The sequence below is a fragment of the Chenopodium quinoa genome, unplaced genomic scaffold, assembly GCF_001683475.1.
Source record: "Chenopodium quinoa cultivar QQ74 unplaced genomic scaffold, ASM168347v1, whole genome shotgun sequence".
NCBI classification, from domain to species: Eukaryota; Viridiplantae; Streptophyta; class Magnoliopsida; order Caryophyllales; family Amaranthaceae; genus Chenopodium; species Chenopodium quinoa.
In genome coordinates this window covers 3,700,836-3,723,707 of record NW_018743574.1, presented here as the reverse complement: position 1 = coordinate 3,723,707, position 22,872 = coordinate 3,700,836, and the positions used below count along the sequence as shown (strand labels likewise).

The 22,872-nt window shown below is 42.5% G+C and overlaps 1 protein-coding gene and 1 non-coding gene across 2 annotated transcripts; both read right to left on the bottom strand.

Annotated features, from left to right (window-relative positions):
• Positions 1-2,565: 2,565 nt before the first annotated feature.
• Positions 2,566-2,637, bottom strand: TRNAE-UUC. Its single transcript has one exon. It is a non-coding gene; the product is annotated as a tRNA-Glu (tRNA).
• A 5,016-nt stretch (positions 2,638-7,653) lies between these two features.
• LOC110681696 (protein FD-like) lies at positions 7,654-22,644 on the bottom strand. Its single transcript, XM_021857833.1, has 3 exons — positions 21,620-22,644; positions 8,736-8,813; positions 7,654-8,044 (listed from the first exon to the last, which is right to left on the bottom strand). Exons 1-3 carry the CDS (start codon positions 22,241-22,243, stop codon positions 7,973-7,975), a joined length of 774 nt encoding a protein of 257 aa, XP_021713525.1. The 5' UTR covers positions 22,244-22,644; the 3' UTR covers positions 7,654-7,972.
• Positions 22,645-22,872: the final 228 nt, after the last annotated feature.

The window sequence follows — 22,872 nt, the reverse complement described above, 5'->3', positions numbered from 1 at the left end:
CTGTTCATTTAATTTATCCAGGTTTTTTGTTTAATGTATGGTAAACTTGATCAACATATTCACTTAAAGGGTCCTTTGGTTGTTTCAACTTTGGAGCCTTCGTCAAACACTTCAAAGCAGCAATTTTGGTAAGATTTCTTAACCTCCTCTTTTTACAACAATACATCAATTATATTAAACTTTTTATAGAATTGATACTTGAGTATTAATAACAACCTTAAGGAAATAAAAGAAAAAAATTATATGCATGACATGATGTTTAAAGAAAGAAAACTTCACGCACAAAAAGTTCCGATGCCGGGAATCGAACCCGGGTCTCCTGGGTGAAAGCCAGATAACATCGGATTGATGTTATAATTTGCGCATTATATATATTCATTGAATCCTGCATTATTTAAGATATTTTAGATCTTTAATTTGTGATATTAAAACTGCAAATAATATGGTTGTGTGCTTGTGCAATAGATAGTGTAGATATAGATGGTACTCTAAAATATATAAACCCAAGTTGAAAGTACATTATCACCTAAATATCAAAAAAAAAAAAAAAAAAATTATTTAAATTCTTCATACAATTCATATTGTAATATTTACGTGATACACGTCTTTTTCATAAGATTTTAAACCATAGTTGATTCAAGGCTCCTATCTAAGCTTTAATGAAATGTGCTCAAAAGTCAAAACACACTTTGGTGGAGTTAATTATTTTGTTGATTGCCAAAGGGTTGTTGGGAACGGCTATCCCATAACAAAACTAATTAAGTACAACTTAAATAAGTTTGTAAATAATCAACTAAATATCTTAGTGATTCATAGACAAAAAGACAAGGATTAAATTAAAGGGTAACTCTCTAAGTTTAGGTGCAACCAATTTTCACTAGACACTCCAACCATACATTCACTTACAAACCAAGCAAAATGACCTAAAACAAGTTGCACTAACTTCTTTTATCCATTCATATAGTTAGTTGTTTCTCAAGAAACAAAGAATGTATCTTCCGATACTTTTACTACCCCTTCTAATTGATTAGCCTTACACTAGTAACGCAGATGATCATGCGGAACTTTATATGCTTGATCTTCAACTTCATAGGCCTAAAAAAGGTCAAGGAAGCAAAGAAGTTAATAAGTTTCGCGAAAGAAGATGATTGTTGTGTGTGCTTGTCGAGTCTAAGCAAGGAAGATGAAGACGTTACAATTCTTCCGTGCTTACACCATTTCCATTCTACATGCCTCAATAAGTGGTTCAAGGCACGTCGGAAAACATGTCCGATTTGCAGGTTTATTGTGGAAGATGAGAAGAAGGAAGAAGAGCATAGTAGGGAAATGATGATATGGTATTCTTCTTTTCATGTAACTGGTTTGTCTGGCATTTTCTAAGATTTTTGAGTGAAGAAAAATGAATACTTATTAGTCAATTTAAATGTATGTATTTTGTGCACTCTTTAAATTTTGCCTTTAAGATGTGTATGTCAATTGAGTGAAGATATAACAACAGACAATTGTCAACAAGTTACGTTTTGGCTTATGTTTGACTGACATTGAGTGTTTTTATTCCAAAATTATGTAGTTATACAAACTCTAATTTGTCTTTTTTTTTTTTGGATTTAATCTTTTGTCTTAGTTTTTAAAATCACTTAATCATTCCTCATAATTAGTCATAATTCATCAGAATGCTTTCTAAATGGATATTTAACTTCCCAATTCCCATGATAGGCTATTTTCTTCAAAAAGAAACATTTGTTGGTGGGTAATAAAAGAAATGTCATTTGCCATGTTGCTGTGAAAATGCCAAAACTTAACTAGGTTGTAGCTTGGTGACATTTATTTTTACAAAATACTTTTATGACATATGACATATTTCAGTATGGATAGGATTGGTATTGGTTCTATGTATATGATCTAGGCATCAACTTGCCATGGAATATCCGCATTTTTTATGTGTTTATCAATTTACCTTTTTGTGTGTATATTGATCGAGAAGGTAAGAATGTACTCTTTTCATCTCTATCAGTTTGCCCCATTGTAAATATTCTGATCAAACTTAAAAGATTTTGACCATAAAATTCCAAAAACATCTCAGAGTTTATGACGAGTAAAATTAAATACGAAGTAGATCAACCAATTTAAAAACAAAGTGAGTTAAATAGAAAAATTGGTTAGGTTGTCTTAATGAACATGATCTATTGTCTTAATGAACTGTCCACCCTATTTGAAAGTAATCTTGAAATCAAACTTCAGATTGAAGTCAAATGAATATCCAACAAAAGTAATCCATAACCGTAATTGTTTCTTGTTACTCATTTAAAAATAAAAAGAAAAACTAATAAAAAAAAAAAAAAAAAAAAAAAAACGTTGAATAAGGACTTGGCCTCAGTGTCTTGAAAAGATCCAAAAAATCAAACATCAGATTGAAGTCAAATGAATATCCAACAAAAGTAATCCATAACCGTAATTGTTTCTTGTTACTCATTTAAAAATAAAAAGAAAAACTAATAAATAAAAAAAAAACGTTGAATAAGGACTTGGCCTCAGTGTCTTGAAAAGATCCTGAAAAATAAAAAGTTCCGATGCCGGGAATCGAACCCGGGTCTCCTGGGTGAAAGCCAGATATCCTAACCGCTGGACGACATCGGAAGGTTGTTAATTAAGTGTTTTTATTTAATTTATAAAGTAAAATATCTAGCACGTACGCATGAATTACGACTAGATGCCCAGTTGGCCAACCAGAAAAGGAAAGCCCACTCGTTTAAGCCTATGAAAAAGCACAAGTTGATAAAAGAGAATCTCAAGTTATATTCTTTGTCGTGTATTACTCGTATTTTATAGGTGTTTACCTTACGAAAAAGAATATCTTAATACAGTATATCTAATTAAGATTCAAATTGGATTAAGAGAAATTTTCTTCATCTCAACCCTCAAACAGATCCAAAAAAAAATTGTACAAACGTACATGTCAATACAAAAAATTTTAAAAACCAAACAATTACACCATAGACATAATTGTGGGTAAGTTGAGGACAAAAGAAAAAATGCTACTCCGTACCTCCAACGGTCCACCACCTTTGTAACTGATTTAGACATTTGTTTTTTTATTCTACTCCGTATAATTTTGGTTATTTATATAGAGTAATAAATAAAATGAAATGACATTGAGAATCTTGAAAATTCACCCTTTCGTGGGGTTATGGCACAACAACCTCTTGTGTCACATTGAGTACCACGAAGAAGACATCATTTTCTACTTTGGAATTATTATATGACCATCACTAGGGGTAGGACTTCGGTCTGGCAGTTCGGTTTGACCTCAGTTTGAAACGGTTTCGGTTTGAAACGTTTCGGGTTAAAACGGTTTCATTTAAACGGCGGGTCGGTTCAGTTCGGTTTTGATTAGTCACAGGTCGGTTCGGTTTCGGTTTATTTTTGTACGATTTAAATTCGGTTCGGGTCATAAACGGTTCGGTTTATAAACAGTTCGGGTCATAATCAGATCGGTTAGAAATGGGTCGCTTCAGGGGCGGATTTACTCGGGTCAATGCCGGTTCGGTTTTTAAACGGTTCGGTTAATAATCGGGTCGGTTTGAAACAGGTCGGTTCAGGGGCGGGTTTACCCAGGTCAATGCCCGTTCGGTTTATAAACGGTTCGGGTCATGATCTGACCGGTTTGAAACGGATCGGTTCAGGGGCGGTTTTACCGGGTCAACGTCGGTCCGGGTTCATATAGGTTCGGGTCATGAACGGATTATTTTGAAATGGGTCGGTTCAGGGGCGGGTTTACCCGGGTTAATGCTAGTTCGATTCATATCGGTTCGGTTTATACTCGGTTTGGTGCTAAAATCGTTCTGGTTAGTTTTGGTAATCAGTTAAATAGGATCAGGTTGAAATCGAGTTCTAAAAAGTGGTTTTGACCAGTTAGCGCGTTTTGTTTTATATCAAGTTGGGACTAGTATTTCCATTTCATTAGCGGGTCGGCATAGGTTGGTGAAAAAAATAATGGGTCGAGTAGAAATTGGGTTTTAAGAGATTTTTGACCGGTTAGCTATTTTCGTTTTATATAAAGTTGGGACTTCGTCACTTTATTTTCAGACATCGGATTATATACAATTACACAAATCTTCATTTATTCAATTATTCTATATCATGTTAATATGTTATGTTTCAAGTTTGGTTATACTCTTGTTGTTGTTTATTCGATATTATCATATTAGTCTATTACAAATTTATAATGTATTAATGTATTATTGTTTCATTATTAAATATATATTATTAGGTTATCAGCTTCTTGTTGGATTGTTTTAGATATCGTGTCATGACCATGTTTTGATGAATTGCTACTTTGAATACGATAAATCGATTCAGATATCAGATTATATAGAATTACAGAAATTCTCATTCATTCTATATCATGTTAATGTTTATGTTTCAAATTTGGTTATAGTCTTGTTGTTGTTTATTAAATATTAGTCTATTACAAATTTATAAGGTATTAATGTATTATTGTTTCATTATCAAATATTATCAGGCTATCAGCTTCTTGTTTTAATTGTTTTAAAGATCGCGTCATAACCATGATTTGATGAATTGGTACTTTGAATACGATAAATCGATAATTGATATTGTAATAAACTAATAATTTAATGTTACGGAACTATATTTGGATGTTTAATTAAAATCACGATTATTCAATTTCCCATTAGTCTAATAAAGTAATAATTGACACTTGTTTGTAACTATTCCATAATTTTGGTGTTAAAGTTATATTGCTGAATTACTTTGTTGTCTTACCCTCTCTAATCACCTTTTAAGATTACGTGCCTACAAGGCTGCAACATTTATATGTTGCAACTTGCAAGTTAAATAAAACGGGTGGGGAAGTAGAAGTATTCAATTAGATCGATCATCAACTGTTTTAAGTTTTAATAATCAGATACATTTATCGATTATCTATACATACCAATGATAGTATGATACCAATCGTACCATACATTATTATTTATTACATATACTGATATACATATAACTAATATACATTAAATATGTCATATTGAATCAATTCCAATTTTCAAACATTTGTGTTTCTTAAAATTTATAAGTTACATAAAGTTAAGAGTACAGTAGTGTTTTTATTAGTATGTAGCTATGAATAAAAAAAAACATACTATCCAAATCCATTATCCCATGATCCGTGTCACCGTCTTATATTAAATATCAGCCATTGATTTGCATGTCAATTAACGGCCTATCATCGCACACATTCCAATTCACGATCCGTGTGTTTTTCTTTTCCACCAATCAGATCACTCTTACCATCGTCTCTTTAGTACTCTTTTTGATTTCTCTTTCGTTTTCTTAATCCTCTTCTGTAATATTATCAATTTTTTGAAGTCATGGCTGCTAATATGCTCACTGCTCTCTCGTTTTCTCTCTCATCTCCTCTTCCTTCTTCCTTTCTTCTTCTTCCTTCTTCTCCCTTCTTCCGTCTATGTTCTCCTTTCTTCCATCTCGTTTCTCCGTCTCCGTCCACCGGCACCACGCACGACGGTTTTTATGGTCAAATTCGACCACGAAACTCTTGATCTAGTTGTTTCATGATCGAATTTGGCCTTTTAAAACCAAATTCGAGGCCAAATTCAGGATTAATATATAAGGTGTTTTCGTTCTTCCTTTTTTTATTTTTTGTTTTTCTTTTTAATTTTTTTTCAAGTTGTGGGCAACGGAGGGGGCCGAGTTAGGGTGGGTGCGGCGGCGGTTAGACTGGGTTCGGGTGGGTGGGGATGGAGGATTTTTCGAGGGAGGGAGGGAGTTTTATGGTGGGTGAGCAATTAGAGTGAGTTGGGGGGTTTCGAGGATGTTGGGTTTCGTGGGGGTGGGTGGGGTGGGGTTACGGTGGGTTTGGGTTTTTTTTCGATTTTTTTGTATGGGGTGGGGTGGGGTGTGTTACGGTGACGGTGGTGGGTGTGGTTGGGTTGGGTCTGGTATTTTTTTTTTTTTTTTTTTTTTTTACAGTGACGGTGGTGGGTGGGGTGGGGTGGGGTGGGGTATGTTACGGTGATGGTGGTAGGTGGGGTGGGGTATGGGTCTGGGTTTTTATTATTTACGGTGACGGTGGTGGATGGGGTGGGGTAAGGTTTGGGTCTGGGTTTTTTTATTTACGGTGGGTGGTGGGGTGGGGTGGGGTGGGTTACGGTAATTATGGTGGGTGCGGGGGTGGTGTTAGGGTGGGTCTGGGTTGACGTTGGTGGGGTGGGGGTGGGTTACGGTAACGGTGGTGGGTGGGGGGTAGTGTTAGGGTGGGTCTGGGGTGACGGCGGGGGTGGTGTTAGGGTGGGCTACAGTGGTGGGTGGGTGGAGGGTGGTTGGATTGGGTGGGTGGCCAAATTTTTTCATTTTTTTATTTAATTTATAACTCCTAATTTAGTTATACAAGAATATAATTTTAAATTTATAATAGCAAAAAAATTTAATTTAAATCAATAATTATATGTAAATAAAAGTTGTACTGTTAAATTACATTAAACATCAAATATATTTCGTGGAATTCTAACAAATTGTTAAAGGCTGTAAATAGTTCAATTTGAATGGAACGGGTTGTAAACGGTTCGGTTTAAATAGTTTGTAATCGGATCGGTTTAAACGGGTTGCGGTTTGAAAATAGTTCGGTTTAAACGGTTTAATGGGTTATAACAGTTCGGTTTAAACGGTTAGCGGGTTGTAAATGGTTCGATTTAAACGGTTTTTTCCTACGGTTTAAACGGTTCGGTTTAAACAGTTAGCGGGTTAACATTAATCGGTTCAAACGGCTTCGGTTTATAAACGGTTTGGTTTGTTATTGGTTTGTTAACATTAATTGGTTTGGTTCGGTTTCGGTTTGACATTATACGGTTCAGTTCGGTTTTCGGTTTAAAATTAGCGGGTTATAAACGGTTCGGTCAGTGATGGTTCGGTTCGGTAACGGACGGTTTCACGGTTCGGTTTGAAAAGTCCCACCCCTAACCATCACTAAATCTTCACTATCTCACTCACACCCCCCTCTTCTTTTATATGTGGTTCATATTCTTTTTAACCCTTCTTATTAAGGTTATCACACGCACACATCACATATCTCAATCTATATTCATCATTAGACGGAAAATTCTTTTTTTACTTGCTAAATATGAAAGCAATAAAGTACTACGAGTATCAAATTTTAAACAATAAACGGTTTTAAAAGATTGATTTTTTTTCAAAGCTAGATTTTAAGGTTGTGACTTATTTTTGACAAAAATAAATAAATACATAAAGTTAAAATATATTAATATACTCGTTAAGGTATTATGAAAATATATGTTGTTATTGTTGAACTAAATCTCATTATATCAATAGTATAATTTCGACTAAAGTAAGTTAAAGAGAACAAAGTCTAACTCCTTTAAACCATAGTCAAAATAAGGACAAAATTATTGTCCTTTCATGCATGATGATGCTAGTTGAATACCACCATTTTAGAGAACATGTATTGTCCTTTTGTTCCCCTTCCTAATTTTATTCATCTACACAATGACATTGCTGACGTACAATTTTCATTATTAATGTACTCCATAATTATTATTAAAAAAAATGGTATTAAAAATTAATTTTAATAAGATTTCATATCATGTTTTTTCTTACAAAATTCATTAATAAAAGTCAAAATTGTAAATAGTCGTAAAGTCAAAATATATAATCGGCAAAGAAACGGAATTAGTACTAATTAAGGATAATTACATTCATCCACCATTGTTCATAAATAACAAGGAATAGAAGGGGGGGATAAACTAGGGACCAATTAGTAAAAGGCACGTGTCCAAAAGCATATTTAGTTGCTTTGGTCCTCTATCACTGTTAGTAGTACTACAAAATGACCCCACCAATACCAATATATCATTACATAAAGCAGCAAAATACCAAATATTTTGGGTCTTCTGTTTTTTTTGTCAAAATAAAAATATGCATCTTAAAATGGTGCTGTTAATGTTCGACGAAGACCGTGCTTTTTCGGAAGCTGGGCAGGCGGAGCTTCAATTAACTGCATATTATTGTATGGGCCCCCAAAATGTAACCCAAAAAATATCAAATTACCAAATTGACAAAAGTTGCCCACTTCTTAAAAAAATGATTAGTCAAATATAGTAACATAAACATGAGGAGATTATAATATGAGACTTTTTTTTTTTTTTCTATTAATAGTTTGACTTGAATGATCCGAGTTAGGATATGTACTACAAGTTTTTTTATTCTTCTTTAGGTGAACTAAATACAAGTACTCATACACAAGATTTTAATTAAGAGCCTACCTATTTGGCCCTAGAACCAATTAATTCAAAGAAACATAACCATTTTTCAAAAAAAAAAAATAAAAAAAAATTAAATTAGCAAGGTCGTTTGAAAAAAAAAAAATAAGTATAAGATAAAGTTCCTTTACTTTTCGACTTCAAAAGTAAGAGATAATGTGACAAAAATAAATAAATAAATAAATAAAAAATACGCTAGAATAGTTGACATTTTATTGTTGATATAAATGACATTACTTAATTCTTAGACCTACCATTAATAGTAATATTTGCAATGATTTTTCCATGAACTTACAAGTCACATTCATAGTTAAACATCATTGTAATAGTTATAAACTGATAATCATTGTGAAACCAGGGGTTAATGGGTTATAAATAAAAACTTGCTTATAGAAATTAAATAAGAGTTGAAAATGTATTCTTCACCTGTAGTTGTTGTTTCCTTAGTGCCGCGTTCTCTTTTCTGAAATTGTCAATTTCTAACTCCAACTCTGTTATATATGCCTGTTTTAAAGAATAAATCCTAATTAATAGGATAATTAACAATTAACCCTCCTTAACAAAATCAATGGCACAGCTAATATTCGAGATACATGTGAATATTTGTTATTATTCCAATTTTCGGAGGAATTTCATGAAGTTTTTAATAAAAACATGAAGGGTATACGTACTTTATATAATATACCTAAAGAATACTTTATATTAGCACACATGAAGAATTTAAAATTGATAATGAATATCTATAAATTACAATGTAACACTGCATAAATTTGTGATTAACAGTGCTTTGGTATTTAAATTAGACTATTTAGTAACAATAGTAATAAATTAACGTGGGACTTTGTACAAAAATATCCCATGTCTTTGTCCATGGCAAATTGGCGCAACTTTACTCACATACTCCGCATAAAGTATATTTTCTCCCATTTCATTATCACTCAATGTCATCCCAACATAGATGTAATAATTTTTATAACGAAAATTTATTATGAAAAACACAGATGTTAGACTAAAAAGGCTTCGATTTTCCTTACAAACTATACGCTATCTTAATAATCATAAAGATCATTTATTAGCGCCTATCAAACAGAACCAACCGCTTTTCTAAAACGCATATATTGTGGTCGTTACCAATCTCAAAATTCCAATCATAAGTCTCCAAGAATGTGACTATACTGACTAATTGGATGCCTATAGCATGATAGGTTCATGGTGCATTTCAAAAAAAAAAAAAAAAAAGAGACTTATTCTGCATGAAAAACCAAATATAAAAACTAAAAATCAACAAATAACAGCATTCATATATACGGATTAGAAATGTTTCGGATGAAAACAATCGAATCTCGGAAGATCCTTTTATCTTGAGGGAACTTGGTCTCGGTCCGAACGACGCAGGAGCCGAGGGTTTCCTGCACAACAAATACACGTAAACTAGCCTCGGGGGGGACGCCGAGGAAGGCCCCTCCGATGCTTAAGTCAGTATATTAGAGAGAGAAAGCTGTGCAAGAGTTTAGTTGCTTGAGGCTTTATTGTCTTACCAAGAATTGACCAAATTGTTGGCTTTTATACCTTGGCTAATGAAGGAGGCGGATTGGGCCCGGAAGTCAGTTGGGCTGGGCCAAGCTGATTGGGCCGTTGACTGACCTTGACATGGCTTTGAGGATGTTTGATTTTTGACTTTAGCACATTTGGAGAGTTGAACCTTAACCTTGGGCTTTTAATTGGATCATTCAGTGACCAGGCCCAATTGGACTAAATTGGACCCAAACAACTTGCCCCCCAGACCCGATTTGGAAGGATGACGGGTCGGGTTTGATTTAATCAGAAAAGGAGGGAAGTGAATGATTTGTTAATCCAAAAATGTGAATTTAAACCGTAATTAACCCATGATTAATGAGATAACAACAGTTAATGTGGATAATTGCGGAAGTTGGATGGGTAGTGGGCGATTTAACTGCAAGGTCGTGTGTTTAACGGTTACTTAGTGGGGTGCTTGAGAGAAATTGAAACGCAGACTCCTTGAATTCCCATTTCTGGAGATATAAATAGAGGCGCGTCTTCTCTCCCCACTCACTCATCAACACAAACCCAGAATTCTCAAGAACGCTCAAGAGCCCGCATCAAAACTTCGCAAATTCCCCGAGCATTAAGCTTAGAAGCTGAGACTTGTCACTACCAATTCGTAAATCGGCGGCTTTTGCTTCAGATCAAGGTAAATTCCTTTGATTTTGTTTCATTTTTCTTCGACTTTGCACTCTTTCCCCTTTTTCGACTTTTTCCTTCGAGATTCGTCAATGGTGAGGGGAGTTAGAGGTGGAGCCCGTGCTCCAAGGAGAGCAAGGCTAATCCCCGATCCCAGGGACAGGATTGGGACCTGGAATGGACGAAGGACAGAGTCTGACCCTGCTGAAGGGGTTAGGGCGACTCCCATTTCTTCGGCTCCTCCTCAGAGGGCTGAGGGGGTGAGCGCTTCAGGACGGGATGATGAAGTTCCCGCTGTCCTTTGGGATATCCTCCCAGGGTTTTCAGAGTGGGAGGATGCCGAAGTCGCTTCGGCCATGATAAAGAACCGCCCCTACTCATGGTGGGTAGAGAACGCCGATCAGTATCGATTTGCCGAGCAAATTGAGTTGCACTACGGCATTTTTGAAGCTGATGGATATTGGTGCCGAATGCCCTCAGCATCCGATAGAATCCATCGTCCACCCCCGGGGTATGTGGGGGTGTACACGAGACAGCTTCAGTATGGGCTGAGGTTCCCTTTGGACGTTTTCGTCCGAGACTTGCTGATCCATTACAACATTTCCCTGTGCCAGCTGACCCCCACCAGCGTCCGAAGGGTAATGACGTACTTATGGGTCTGCAAGTTCTTCAGATACGTGCCGAACCTGCACTGCTTCAGAAAGCTCCATCGGCTAGTGCCAAATATTCAGAGTGGGCACGGAAGCCATGGTTCTGGGTGGTATCGGATTGAGTCCCGGCCCCAATACTTGACCATGTGGCCAAATGACTCTTCAGACAAGGACTGGAGAGGTCAATGGATTTGGGTTAGGGCACCCACGGAGCCGAGCCACCCTTACGTTTTCAGCGCTCCCCGGTATCTTGCCGAGCCGGATCCTGATATGGGAAGTTTAGGTCCTCCCGAAGATAGCGGGCCAGACCCGAACCTTAATCAGCAGAACATCTTCGGCAAGCTGCCGAACCGGGGAGGCAGCGGCCGAATGCAGCATATCCCGGAGACTTGGCTCCCCGATACGCACTATGTTTTCCAAGAGAATATGCTGGCAGCTGTCGGCCTCAGCCGAAAGTTTAGGGATGGTAATCTTCTTCGGCTGGGGCCGAGGCCTTTTAATTATCTCTTTTCTTCTTTCATTTTGCTTTCTTGTGATGTGCCGAACTAACTGAATTGACTTCTCCCCTTTTCTTTTTCAGAACGGGACGAGACCAACGTCGGCATTGATTACGCTCGCCTTGGCGTCAACCGAGAACGAGTCGTAACTGATCGGGCTCCCCCTATCACTGAACCAAGGCGCCGAGAGGTTCACCTAGACTCTTCCCACTTCCAAATTGAGGCTGTTGCTCTGTATCAGAGGCAGAAGCCTTGGTGGAAGAAGAGAGATCCCTTGTTTCAGCTGCTGGAAGAAGAAGCTGAAGCTGCCCGTACAGCCGAAGAGGTTGCACGGGTTATTGAAGCTTGTGAAGGTGGAGAAGGGTCCTCCAGAGTTGCTGAAGAAGCTGCGGCTAGGGCAGCTGAAGAAGACGAGGCTTTGCTGAAGACCTCGGTGAGCCTTTAGACTTAACTTTGTCTTTCTTCTTTTTTTTTTTTTTTTTTTTTTTTTTACACTCTTCTTCCCCCCTGTCTGTTACAGTCTGAAGAGAGTAACAGACACAGAGAAGGCAAAGCTCCTGTTCGTCCCGAAGATCAAATACAAGAGTCTTCAGACTCAGATATGGACGAGCAGCCCCTTCTGAAAAGGCGCCGAAGGATGGCCATCATCGGCCCTCATGACTTTCAGCAGAGGCCGATGACCATCGGCGTCGCAATAAGGGAACCTGAGGAAGGCAATGGATCGCCGAGGGTTCCCCAGCCAACACCCCAATCTCTTCAAAAGACCCCTCCGCCACCTCCTGAGATGGAGGTGGATCAGAGAACTCCCGAACCTAAGGGAGGGGTCCAAGAAGAAATCAAGGAGAGTGCTGCTGAGCACGAAAATAAAGATGCCGTGATGTCAAGTGCTGAAGGCTTCACGGCAGATATCGCAAGAGAGGTTGAGGCTTTCGTCCTCACCCCTGAAGAAGAGGAGGTCATAGTACTTGACTCCTCTGAGAAGGACGATGCTGAGACAACCAAAGCTAATCAAGCTCCATCGTCGTCCTTCCCTTCTTTCCAGACTCTGCATTCTGGAGAAATGGGTTTCTCGGCCCCCCGAATTCCAATCCCAGATCACATCTGGGACCTCATATGGGGTCAAAACCGAGAAGGAGCTGCAGCCTACTTCGGCAATTTTGCTGGCATGTCCGAAGTAGACAGGGCAAGGATCTGGTCGCTGAAGGCCACTGCTGGGATGGGCGAATCCAGTAGATCAGTTCCTGACCCAGCCAGGTCTAACCAACTGCTGATGATGCAGGTAATTTTCCTTGCCTTGATTTCTTTCTGAACTCAACCTTTCAGCTATTATTTTTTACTTTTTTAACTTGTGCCCCTGTTTTCAGTTCGTGCACAATCAGACTCTCACTGTAGAGCTGATAGATTCCCTACAAGATAGGGTGGACGCTGCTGTGCACGAAAGGAAGGTGGCTGAAGAGGAAGTTAAGCTTGCTAAGCTGAAGCAAGCAGCAGCTGAAGAGAAGCAGCAGGAGGTTGAGGAGTACGGTAAAAAAGCTGCCGAAGCTCTGAAAACCTTCTGCGATGCTATGGAGATGGAGGTTTTTCCCCCACTGATGGAAGGGGAAAAATTCCTCCAGGAGCATATGGGAGTGGACGTCTCCAAATTCAAGGCTGCTATTGAGAGCCGAATTCAAGAAGGAACTGCTGCACAAGCTGAAGTGCAGCAGCGTCTAGAGGCTCTTGAAGCCAGCCGAATGGCTGCTGAAGAGTTGCTCTTGGCCAAAGACGTCCAACTCTCAGAGGCTGCTGCTGCTGCTGAAGCTCAAAGAGCTAAGCTACAAGAGGCTGAGGATCAGCTCACTGCCAAGAAGGAAGAAATGGTCCAAGTTCAGGCCGAGGCTTCCCGGGTTCAGCAAGAGTTTACCGAGCTGAAAGGCTCCTCCTCCAAGCTCGTCGATGAGCTGAAGAGATCCGAGGAAGACTTGGAGGAGACGAAGAAGAAGTTGGCCGATGCTGAGGCTCTACTCAAAGTCCGTATCTATACCCAAGAAGAGTATGAAATGGGTTTTAGAAACGGGTTCAGAGTGTGCCGAAGGGTCTGCCTTCATGCTGAGCCGAAGCTGGACTGGTCCAAATGTGCTGAATGGGTCCAAGATCCCGAAGACCCTCACATGAAGTATGCCACTCCAATCGAAGCTGAAATCCTTAAGGCTGAGGAAGCCGAGGAAGAAGCTGAGAGGATGGAGTTGGAGGCTGAGCAGAGGGAAAGGGAGGCTCGGCAGAGTGCAAAGCCTGCTTCTTCTGCTGCTGGAGCTGAGACCACCATTGGGCCCAATGAAGCTGATCAGTCTGATCCTCAGGCTGAAGCATAGGAACTCGGGCAGTCGTCTTCAGAATCTTGCGGTTCATCATGCGCTCAACTTTAGACTTGCCGCTTTCTGAATTTTTGCCTTTTGTTTTTTTTTGCTTCAGCTTGCCTTATCGTACAACAGCTTATTATATTTTTATTTTGCCTGTACGTATTTCGGCAGCTGTTACTTTCCGCTTGTGGGCGGCTGCCGACTATTTTTGTAATTCAACATTTTTATTTCAAAGAAGTTCACTTTCTCAGCTTTCTTGTGTATATTTTTTTTTTTCTTCGCTTTACCAGTCTTCGCACTTTACTGCTTTCTTTGAATGATCTTTCAAATATTTGCTAAGTGCAGAACTTCAGCTAGCGAGAATCATTTCTGCTGAGACTTCTTTTTGCCGTTTGTACTCGGATGTTTTCAACTTGTGAAAAAACTGACATAAGTATCAAACTTCGGCTGAGCTGAAGGGTATTAGATCAGTTGTGCCATTTCTCTATTTCCCTCTGCCCCCCCAGAAATCTGAAGATGAGGTCTTCTGAATTCTGGAATGGCTGATAATTTTTCTCGGCTAAGCCGAGGATCTTTGAACACTTTGCTTTATTTTCTACATCTGTTTTTAAAGTACTGATTTCCCACCTGAGAGTTTTCACTCTAGAGATGGTACTCTTGTGACACTTTCTTCAATTCATCCAAGGGAACAACTATCCGAAACACCATGCCGGGGCAGCAGTTTATCTGAAGTACGAGGCATCATCATGCAATACTTCAGAGTTGCAACTACCACCCGGAACTGATTCATCCGAAGTACAAGGCATCACTATGCAATACTTCGGGGCTTTATCAGTTCCTATTTTTTAGGCTATGTTTCGGATAAGTCTATGGCCTTTTTGCCCAAAGGAACAGCTTCTCCGAAGTACAAGGCATCACTATGCAATACTTCGGGCTTGTATCCTTTTTTGGCAGGTTTTACGGCTTGCCGAGGTACAAGGCATCATTATGCAATACCCCGGACAGCGCCGAATGAAACCTTGAATTTTTGAAAAACCGTAGAAAGCATAAAGACTTAAAGAATACACGCAATCTGAATGAATACTGGCTCGATGGCCTTTTTGTAAACAAAATCAGTGTACTTACATAGATTGTACTATCCGAAGGATTTACACATAGTATTTTTTGAGCACATCGGCATTCCAATGGTTTTTCAGCTCGGTGCCATCCATTTGTTTGAGTCTGAAGGTACCGGGCTGAAGCTCTTGATAAATTTCATAAGGTCCCTCCCAAGATGCTGAGAGTTTGCCATGAATGCGACTTTTTTGAACAGCTGCAGCATTCCTCAAAACTAAATCCCCAACTCTGAGAGGTCGTTGATAGACTCTTCGGTTGTAGGACTTGCTCATTCTGAGCTTGTGTGCAGCCATCCTTTCTCGGGCTAGATCTCTAATCTCGTCAAGGAAGTCGAGGGACTCTTTCATGAGCTGCTCATTTTCCTCGGCTGAGAAGAGATTCACTCGTAGGCTTTCTGAGCCCACTTCCACTGGAAGCACTGCTTCGGATCCATACACCAGCTGAAAAGGTGAATGCCCCGTTGCCTCCTTCTCGGTTGTCCGGAGTGACCAGAGGGTTCCCGGAAGTTCCTCTACCCACTTGGACTTTTGATCCTCTACTCTTTTTCTGAGAGCGTTAAGGATCTGTTTATTTGCGGCTTCGGCTTGGCCATTACTCTGAGGGTGGCAAACCGCGGAGTAAGCCAATTTTATCCCGAATTGATCAGTGTATCGGCGCAAGGGCAGGTTGTCAAACTGTCTGCCGTGGTCGAACACAAAAACTTTTGGGATGCCGAACCGAGTTATTATGTTCTGCCAGATGAACTGTCTGACAGTTTGCTCAGATATGCTTGAAGCAGCTTCCGCTTCAATCCATTTGCTGAAATAGTCGATTCCGACTATCAGCCACTTTCTTTTGTATGGGGCCTCGGGAAAGGGTCCCAGAATATCCAACCCCCATTGTGCAAATGGAAGAGGATTAAGAATTGGCTGGAGATCTAGGCATGGCCGATGGATTACCGGTGCAAATTTTTGGCATTTCTCGCATTTTCTGACCATGTTCTTTGCATCCGAGATCATTGTAGGCCAAAAATACCCTGCCCTGAGAGCTTTGTGGGCTAAGGTTCTCCCTCCTATGTGGTTTCCGCAGATGCCGAGGTGAATCTCTCGGAGAATATAGTCGGCATCCGTTGGACCCACGCATTTCAATAATGGAGCGGAGAAGGATTTTCTGAGGAGTTGGCCGCCGAAGACGAGGAATCGTGAACTGATCCGCTTTATCTTGGAGGCCGAATTCCTATCCTCGGGGAGCTCGTCCCTGAGTTTATAAGCCAGGATGTCATCCATCCAGCTCGGCTCGAGTGCAGCGCAGCAGATTGATATTGCTTCGGCTACACTCTTTTCTCGGCGCACCTCCACATAGACAGAACGGCTTAACTCAGTCAGAGTTGAGCTTGCAAGTTTGGAGAGTGCGTCCGCTTGAGCATTTTGACCCCTTGGGATCAGCTCTACTTCGAAAGATCTCAGCTTCGCAATTGTCGATTTGATCCTTGTGAGGTAAGCTTCCATTGAAGGCTCTTTAGCCTCATACTCCCCCCGGATCTGATTGGCGACCAGCTGAGAATCTGTCTTGAGGTAGACATGCTCGGCTTCCAACGATATGCACAGGTCTAAGCCAGCAATGGCTGCTTCATATTCGGCCTCGTTGTTAGAGGCTTTGAATGAAAATTTTAGTGCATACTCGAAGGTTTTGCCTTCGGGAGAGGTGATGACGACCCCTGCCCCCGAACCGTTCACGGTGGAGGACCCATCCGTGAAGACGGTCCAGATTTTCCTCCTTGCATCCAGAGTCTCCTGATAGGAGCACTCGGCCAAGAAGTCTGCCAAGGCTTGCGCCTTGATGGCTGTTCTCGGCTGATAACCGATACTGAACTCGGTGAGCTCGAAAGCCCACTTTGCTAGTCTACCGGATTTTTCAACCTTGCCGAGGACTTTCTCTAACGGCTGATGAGTTAGAACCGCTATTTGATGAGAATCAAAATAGGGTCGCAACTTCCGAGCAGCCACCACCACTGCATAAGCCACTTTTTCTAACAATGGGTAGCGCGTCTCGGCATCCGTCAGGGTGTGGCTGACGAAATAGATCGGCTGTTGAACTTTTTCTTCTTCCCTTAGCAGCACCGCGCTTACCGTGGCTGGACTGACCGCCACGTATAAGTATAGGATGTCTCCTACGACTGGCCTTGCCAGTGTTGGGAGTTGAGCCAGGTGTTCACGGAGCTGCTGAAAGGCTGACTTTTGTTCGTCTCCCCATTCAATGCCTTTTGAATTTTGGAGCTTCAGCGCCTTGAAGAAAGGGAGCCCTTTGTCTGAGGCTCGTGAGATGAACCTGGACAAGGCAGCCATTCTCCCGGCTAGACGCTGAATATCCCTTTTTGTCTTCGGCTCGGGGAGGTCTAAAGCAGCTTGTACTTTGGCGGGGTTTGCATCAATCCCCCTCTTGCTGACCATGAAGCCGAGGAACTTGCCTGACTTCACGCCGAAGACACATTTCTTCGGATTCAGCTTCATTTTGTATTTTCTGAGGGTGGCGAAGGTTTCGGCTAGGTCCGTGACATGATCTTTTTCTTTTATGCTTTTGACGATTGAGTCGTCAACATAAACCTCCATGTTTCGGCCTTTTTGCTCGGCGAAAACCTGATCAACCAACCTCTGATATGTTGCCCCCGCATTTTTCAATCCGAAGGGCATCATTCTGTAATTGTACAACCCGGAACTTGTTATGAACGCTGTTTTAGCTCGGTCCTCGGGGTGCATGAAGATCTGATGGTATCCCGAGAATGCGTCCATGAAACTGAGCAGAGCATGCCCGCTTGTCGAGTCGACCAGTTGGTCGATCCTCGGCAGCGGATAGGAGTCCTTGGGACATGCCCTATTCAGGTCCGTGAAGTCAACGCACATCCTCCAGTTACCATTTGCCTTCTGAACCATTACAACATTGGCCAGCCACTCCGGATACTGACAGGGTTCAATGAACCCAGCATCTAGGAGCTTATCGACCTCAGCTGCGATGTTCTGGTTCTTTTCGGCGGAGTAGTTCCGCTTTTTCTGCTTAATGGGTCGACTGGAGGGGTCGACATTAAGCCTATGGGAGACGAAGTCCGGATCAATCCCGGGCATTTCTGCGGCTGAGAAGGCGAACACGTCTCCACTGGCCCGTAGGAGTTGGACGAGTGCCGCACGGGTGTTTGGCTCCAGTGACGACCCGATGCTAACACATCTGTTCGGATCTCCTACGGTCAGTTCTATTGACTCGGTCAGGTCATCCGTCTCCATGCTCTTAGAGTTGGATTCCTCGAATTCCGGCCTGCTATCAATATTAGCAGACTTTCCTGACCGCGGCTGGCCATCAGAGTCGTTCGGCTCTGAGGCGGAGTCAGCCTTTTGGCCCCCATCAGATTTCTCGTTGTCTGGGGCTTCATTAGCCGAAACGTCTGAGCCTCTCGGCTTTTTGGCGTTTCGGTCCCGGTGCTTTTCCTCCCCATCGCCACGGTCGCCTCGGCGAGACGTGGATGGCTTGAGGTGATTGCATCGGCGGGCTTCTTTTTGACTGCCCTTTATTTTCTCGGAGCGTCCCTCGTCTGAAACGTATATCATGATTTGATGATACGTGGAGACGACTCCTTGAATGCCGTGAATGAGGGGTCTCCCCATGATCACGTTGTATGCAGATGGAGCATCTACGACCAAAAATTCGGCCATGATATTCCTAGCTGCTCGGCCTTCGCCGATGGTGACAGGAAGTGTAATCTTCCCGTCAGGATACGAGGAAGAGCCGTTGAATCCAGACACCGGGTAGGGTGCGGGGGCCAGGTGCTCGGCTCCCATCCTCAGCTGGTCGAACGCTCCTCGGAAGAGGATGTTCGCCCCGCTACCGCCGTCGACGAGGGTCCGCCAGACGTTGCGGTTGGCGATGCCCAGAATGATTACTAGCGGGTCATCGTGGGGGTATACCACCCCCTCACAGTCTTCGGCTGTGAACAGGATGTTCGGCGCCGGTGACTGGGACTGCCGAAGCTCAGCCTGATGAATCTGATGGGTTAGACCCCTCAGTTGGCGTTTGGCTGTGCCTCGCGAGATTCCCCCGGAAATAACTAGGATGTCGAGGGACTCCTTGCCCTGAGGTCCCTTATCCTTCTTCCGAGCGAAGTTGAGGTCCTGCCGAGAATCTTTTTCAGCTTTTTTCTCCTCGCGCCTGTCCGCGAGGTATTGGCTCAGGTACCCCTTGCGGACCAGATCCTCAATCTGGTCCTTCAGCTGGACGCAGTCCTCGGTGCGATGTCCGGGTGAGTCATGGAACTCGCACCACTGGTCCTTTCCCCTCGTCTGATGCCAGGGAGGCAATGGACGAGGTTTTTTGAATCTCCCCTCGTCCTTCGTCGTGCTGAAAATCTTAGCACGGGGAAGGGAGAGTGGAGTGTATGAATCGTACCTTCCCGTGTAGGGAAAGTGTCTTTCCTTCTTCGGCTCGGCAGCAGAGGACGGTTCTGAGGCCTTAGCCTTCCCTTTCCTCTGCGCCGAGACTTCGGGCTGCTGCCCTTTCGGCTTCTCAATTCTCGGACGAGACTGAGACCTGGATCTGTTCCACTCCTCGGCTCGGATGAACCTATCCGATGCTTCCAAGGCTTCCTCCAGGGTCTGCGGGGGATGCATGACCATGAAGTCCAGGAACTTTCCAGCTTGGAGGCCGTTCCGTAGCGCGAACACGGCCAGGCTTGATCCAGGCTTGTGATTCCGGATGACTCGTTGCTGAAGCGAGTCAGATAGTCGCGGAGGCTCTCGTCCTCCGCCTGCTGCAGACTCATTAGCTCTGCAGTGGTCTTCTCTCGGCGGTTGGCCGTAGAGAATTTGCTCTTGAACTTGTTGGAGAGGTCGTTCCAACCGGTTATGGAGCCTTCCTTGAGCCCTTTGGTGATCCAGGATTGGGCAACACCTTTGAGGGTCGTAGGAAAGTATTTACACCAGGTAGCCTCAGACCTCGGGTTCAGATACATGTGCCCCTCGTAAGAGGCAATGTGATCCTTAGGATCTGAGGTACCATCGTAAGTAATATGTGCCGGGATTTTGACCGTTGGCACATGCTCTTCCAGAATCCACTTCTGGAAGGGCGAGTTCGATGGAACCATGACCGCCTTCCCCTTGTACCCGGCCTCAGGGACCTCGCTCCCTCCTCTCTCAGAGGTGGAAGTGGTTTTCGTCCCCGGCTGAGACAAGGTTGGGTGGGGTCCGGTATCCTCTGGGAAGGTGAGGCGGCTATGCACACTCACCTCCCTCGAACCCAAGCGTTCGTGAACGCTTTGGCGGGCGAATTCCGGGTCCTTGGAGGGCCCCATGGAATTCTGAGCTTCAGAGTGGTCAGAGGGTTGAGGGTTCCTCCTCCTCTCCTTACTGGAGTTTCGGGTGTCCCCTCGCCACCTCTGGCCGAGTTGTCTATGTGGTGGAACTTGTTCACCATCATCCTGACCGATCCTCCTTTTCAGGTTTCTCGGCTGGTGATCATCAGGCATCTGGATTGGAGCCCCTTGAGCTTTAAGGAACTCCATGCAGATGGCCACTGCTCTGGCCACTTCCTCGGTGGAGGGTCCGGAGGGAGGAGTCTCCCGCGGATGTGACCTGGATTGCACGCTATGGCGCGGCGGGGAGTTCCTCGCACCTGAGCCACTCGGTCTCGGGGATGGCCCCGGCTGCCGAGTGTGGTGCGAGGTGTTCTCCTCCTGGAGGCTAGGACCTCTTGAGGCTTCCCTTTCCGGAGAAATGGGGGCCTCCGATTCGGAAGAGGCTTGCTCCGGGGAGGGATAAACCGGCTGGCGTTCCCTCACCGTAATCCGGCCTCCTCCCTTCTTAGCCTTCTTGGAACTCTTTCCACTCTTAGTCATGGCGACTGCCGGAGTGTTTGATGACTGACGCGAAATTTAGTAGCGTTCCCCACAGACGGCGCCAAATTGTTTCGGATGAAAACAATCGAATCTCGGAAGATCCTTTTATCTTGAGGGAACTTGGTCTCGGTCCGAACGACGCAGGAGCCGAGGGTTTCCTGCACAACAAATACACGTAAACTAGCCTCGGGGGGGACGCCGAGGAAGGCCCCTCCGATGCTTAAGTCAGTATATTAGAGAGAGAAAGCTGTGCAAGAGTTTAGTTGCTTGAGGCTTTATTGTCTTACCAAGAATTGACCAAATTGTTGGCTTTTATACCTTGGCTAATGAAGGAGGCGGATTGGGCCCGGAAGTCAGTTGGGCTGGGCCAAGCTGATTGGGCCGTTGACTGACCTTGACATGGCTTTGAGGATGTTTGATTTTTGACTTTAGCACATTTGGAGAGTTGAACCTTAACCTTGGGCTTTTAATTGGATCATTCAGTGACCAGGCCCAATTGGACTAAATTGGACCCAAACAAGAAATAAATAAATTTATGTCATATTCTGTTTCCCATAAATGGCACCAAAATTAAAAGGACGAGAATAATAAAAATAGTAATAACACATATTAATAATAATACAGTAGAAAATAAAACAAGAATAATAAAAACCTGCTTTCGCGCCCTAGAACGAGCAGCAGATTCTCTGTTCTTGATCATCCGCTTATGCCTGCGCACACGATCAACCGAACCATCCACAACATTATCAGCCACCTTCTTGTTATCGAAACCACCTCCGCAACCGCTGTTGACAGCGGTTGCGAAGGTGGCTAGAACAGAGGAAGAAGCAAGATTATCAAAAGGAGCAACACCAGAAATCATACTAGGAACAGAGGGATTCCCCTGTAATTGAAACTCATTATCGAGAAATTGAAATTCAGTAGTGGTGGTTCGAGGAGGAAGAGGCGGCAAATCGACGGAGGAATTACGAAGATTAGTGGGGTAATTACCACTACCATTGAGGAAATCCTGGAAGATGAAACCCTTGTAATGGGAAGCAGTGTTGGTTGAAGTAGGGTGATGAATTGAGTGAATGTGAGAAATTGGGGTGTTTGGGAGTGAGTTAATGGTGATATCATTCCAAACTTCCTCCATTGTTTTCTGGGTTTGAGTTGTTTTTGATTCAGAATTTTGATTGTTGGGTTTAAGGTGAGAAGAAGGGGATGAAGAAGATGATGAAGAAGGGGAAAGTAATGTAGAGTCACTTGATGGTGGTGATGATGATGATGACAACATTTGATTGGACAAGAGAGAGAAAGTGTTTTTAGAGAGAGAAAGAGAAAATGGTGAAGGAGTAGGAGGAAGGGTTGAGGTGAAGTGAAGGGGGGTGTATGTAAGTTTTGTATTGCAGGAGTGGAGCAGAAAAAAGTAGAGAGAGAAACTGTTTTTAGAGAGAGAAAGTGTTTTGTGTGTACTATCTTATTTTGTCATTATTATCTGTATTTGTAAGGTCACGTGATATGCACGTGTGATTAGGGGTATGGAGGTTGTTTTTTAGGTTGGGAAGAGGGGAATGGTCTTTTGGCCAATGGGTGAGTGTGTGAGTTTTTGTAACCATCTATTTGGGATTCAACTATTTTTGGAAGGGAAATAGTAAAAGAGGTAATCCTAAGATTATCTCTTGTTAAAAAATAGTAATCCTATGATCATGTGGGTGTACTACTACTATTAATGGTAATTTTCAAACTTTTTCCAAAATTAATTGAAGGTGATAGGTATACTCCATAACTCAATGAATAATGGCATGTGAGAACGCATTTGACCGTGTAATTTGTACTGTGATAGGTATACTCCATAACTCAATGAATAATGGCATGTGAGAACGCATTTGACCATGTAATTCTATACCGTGTTTATGTACACAT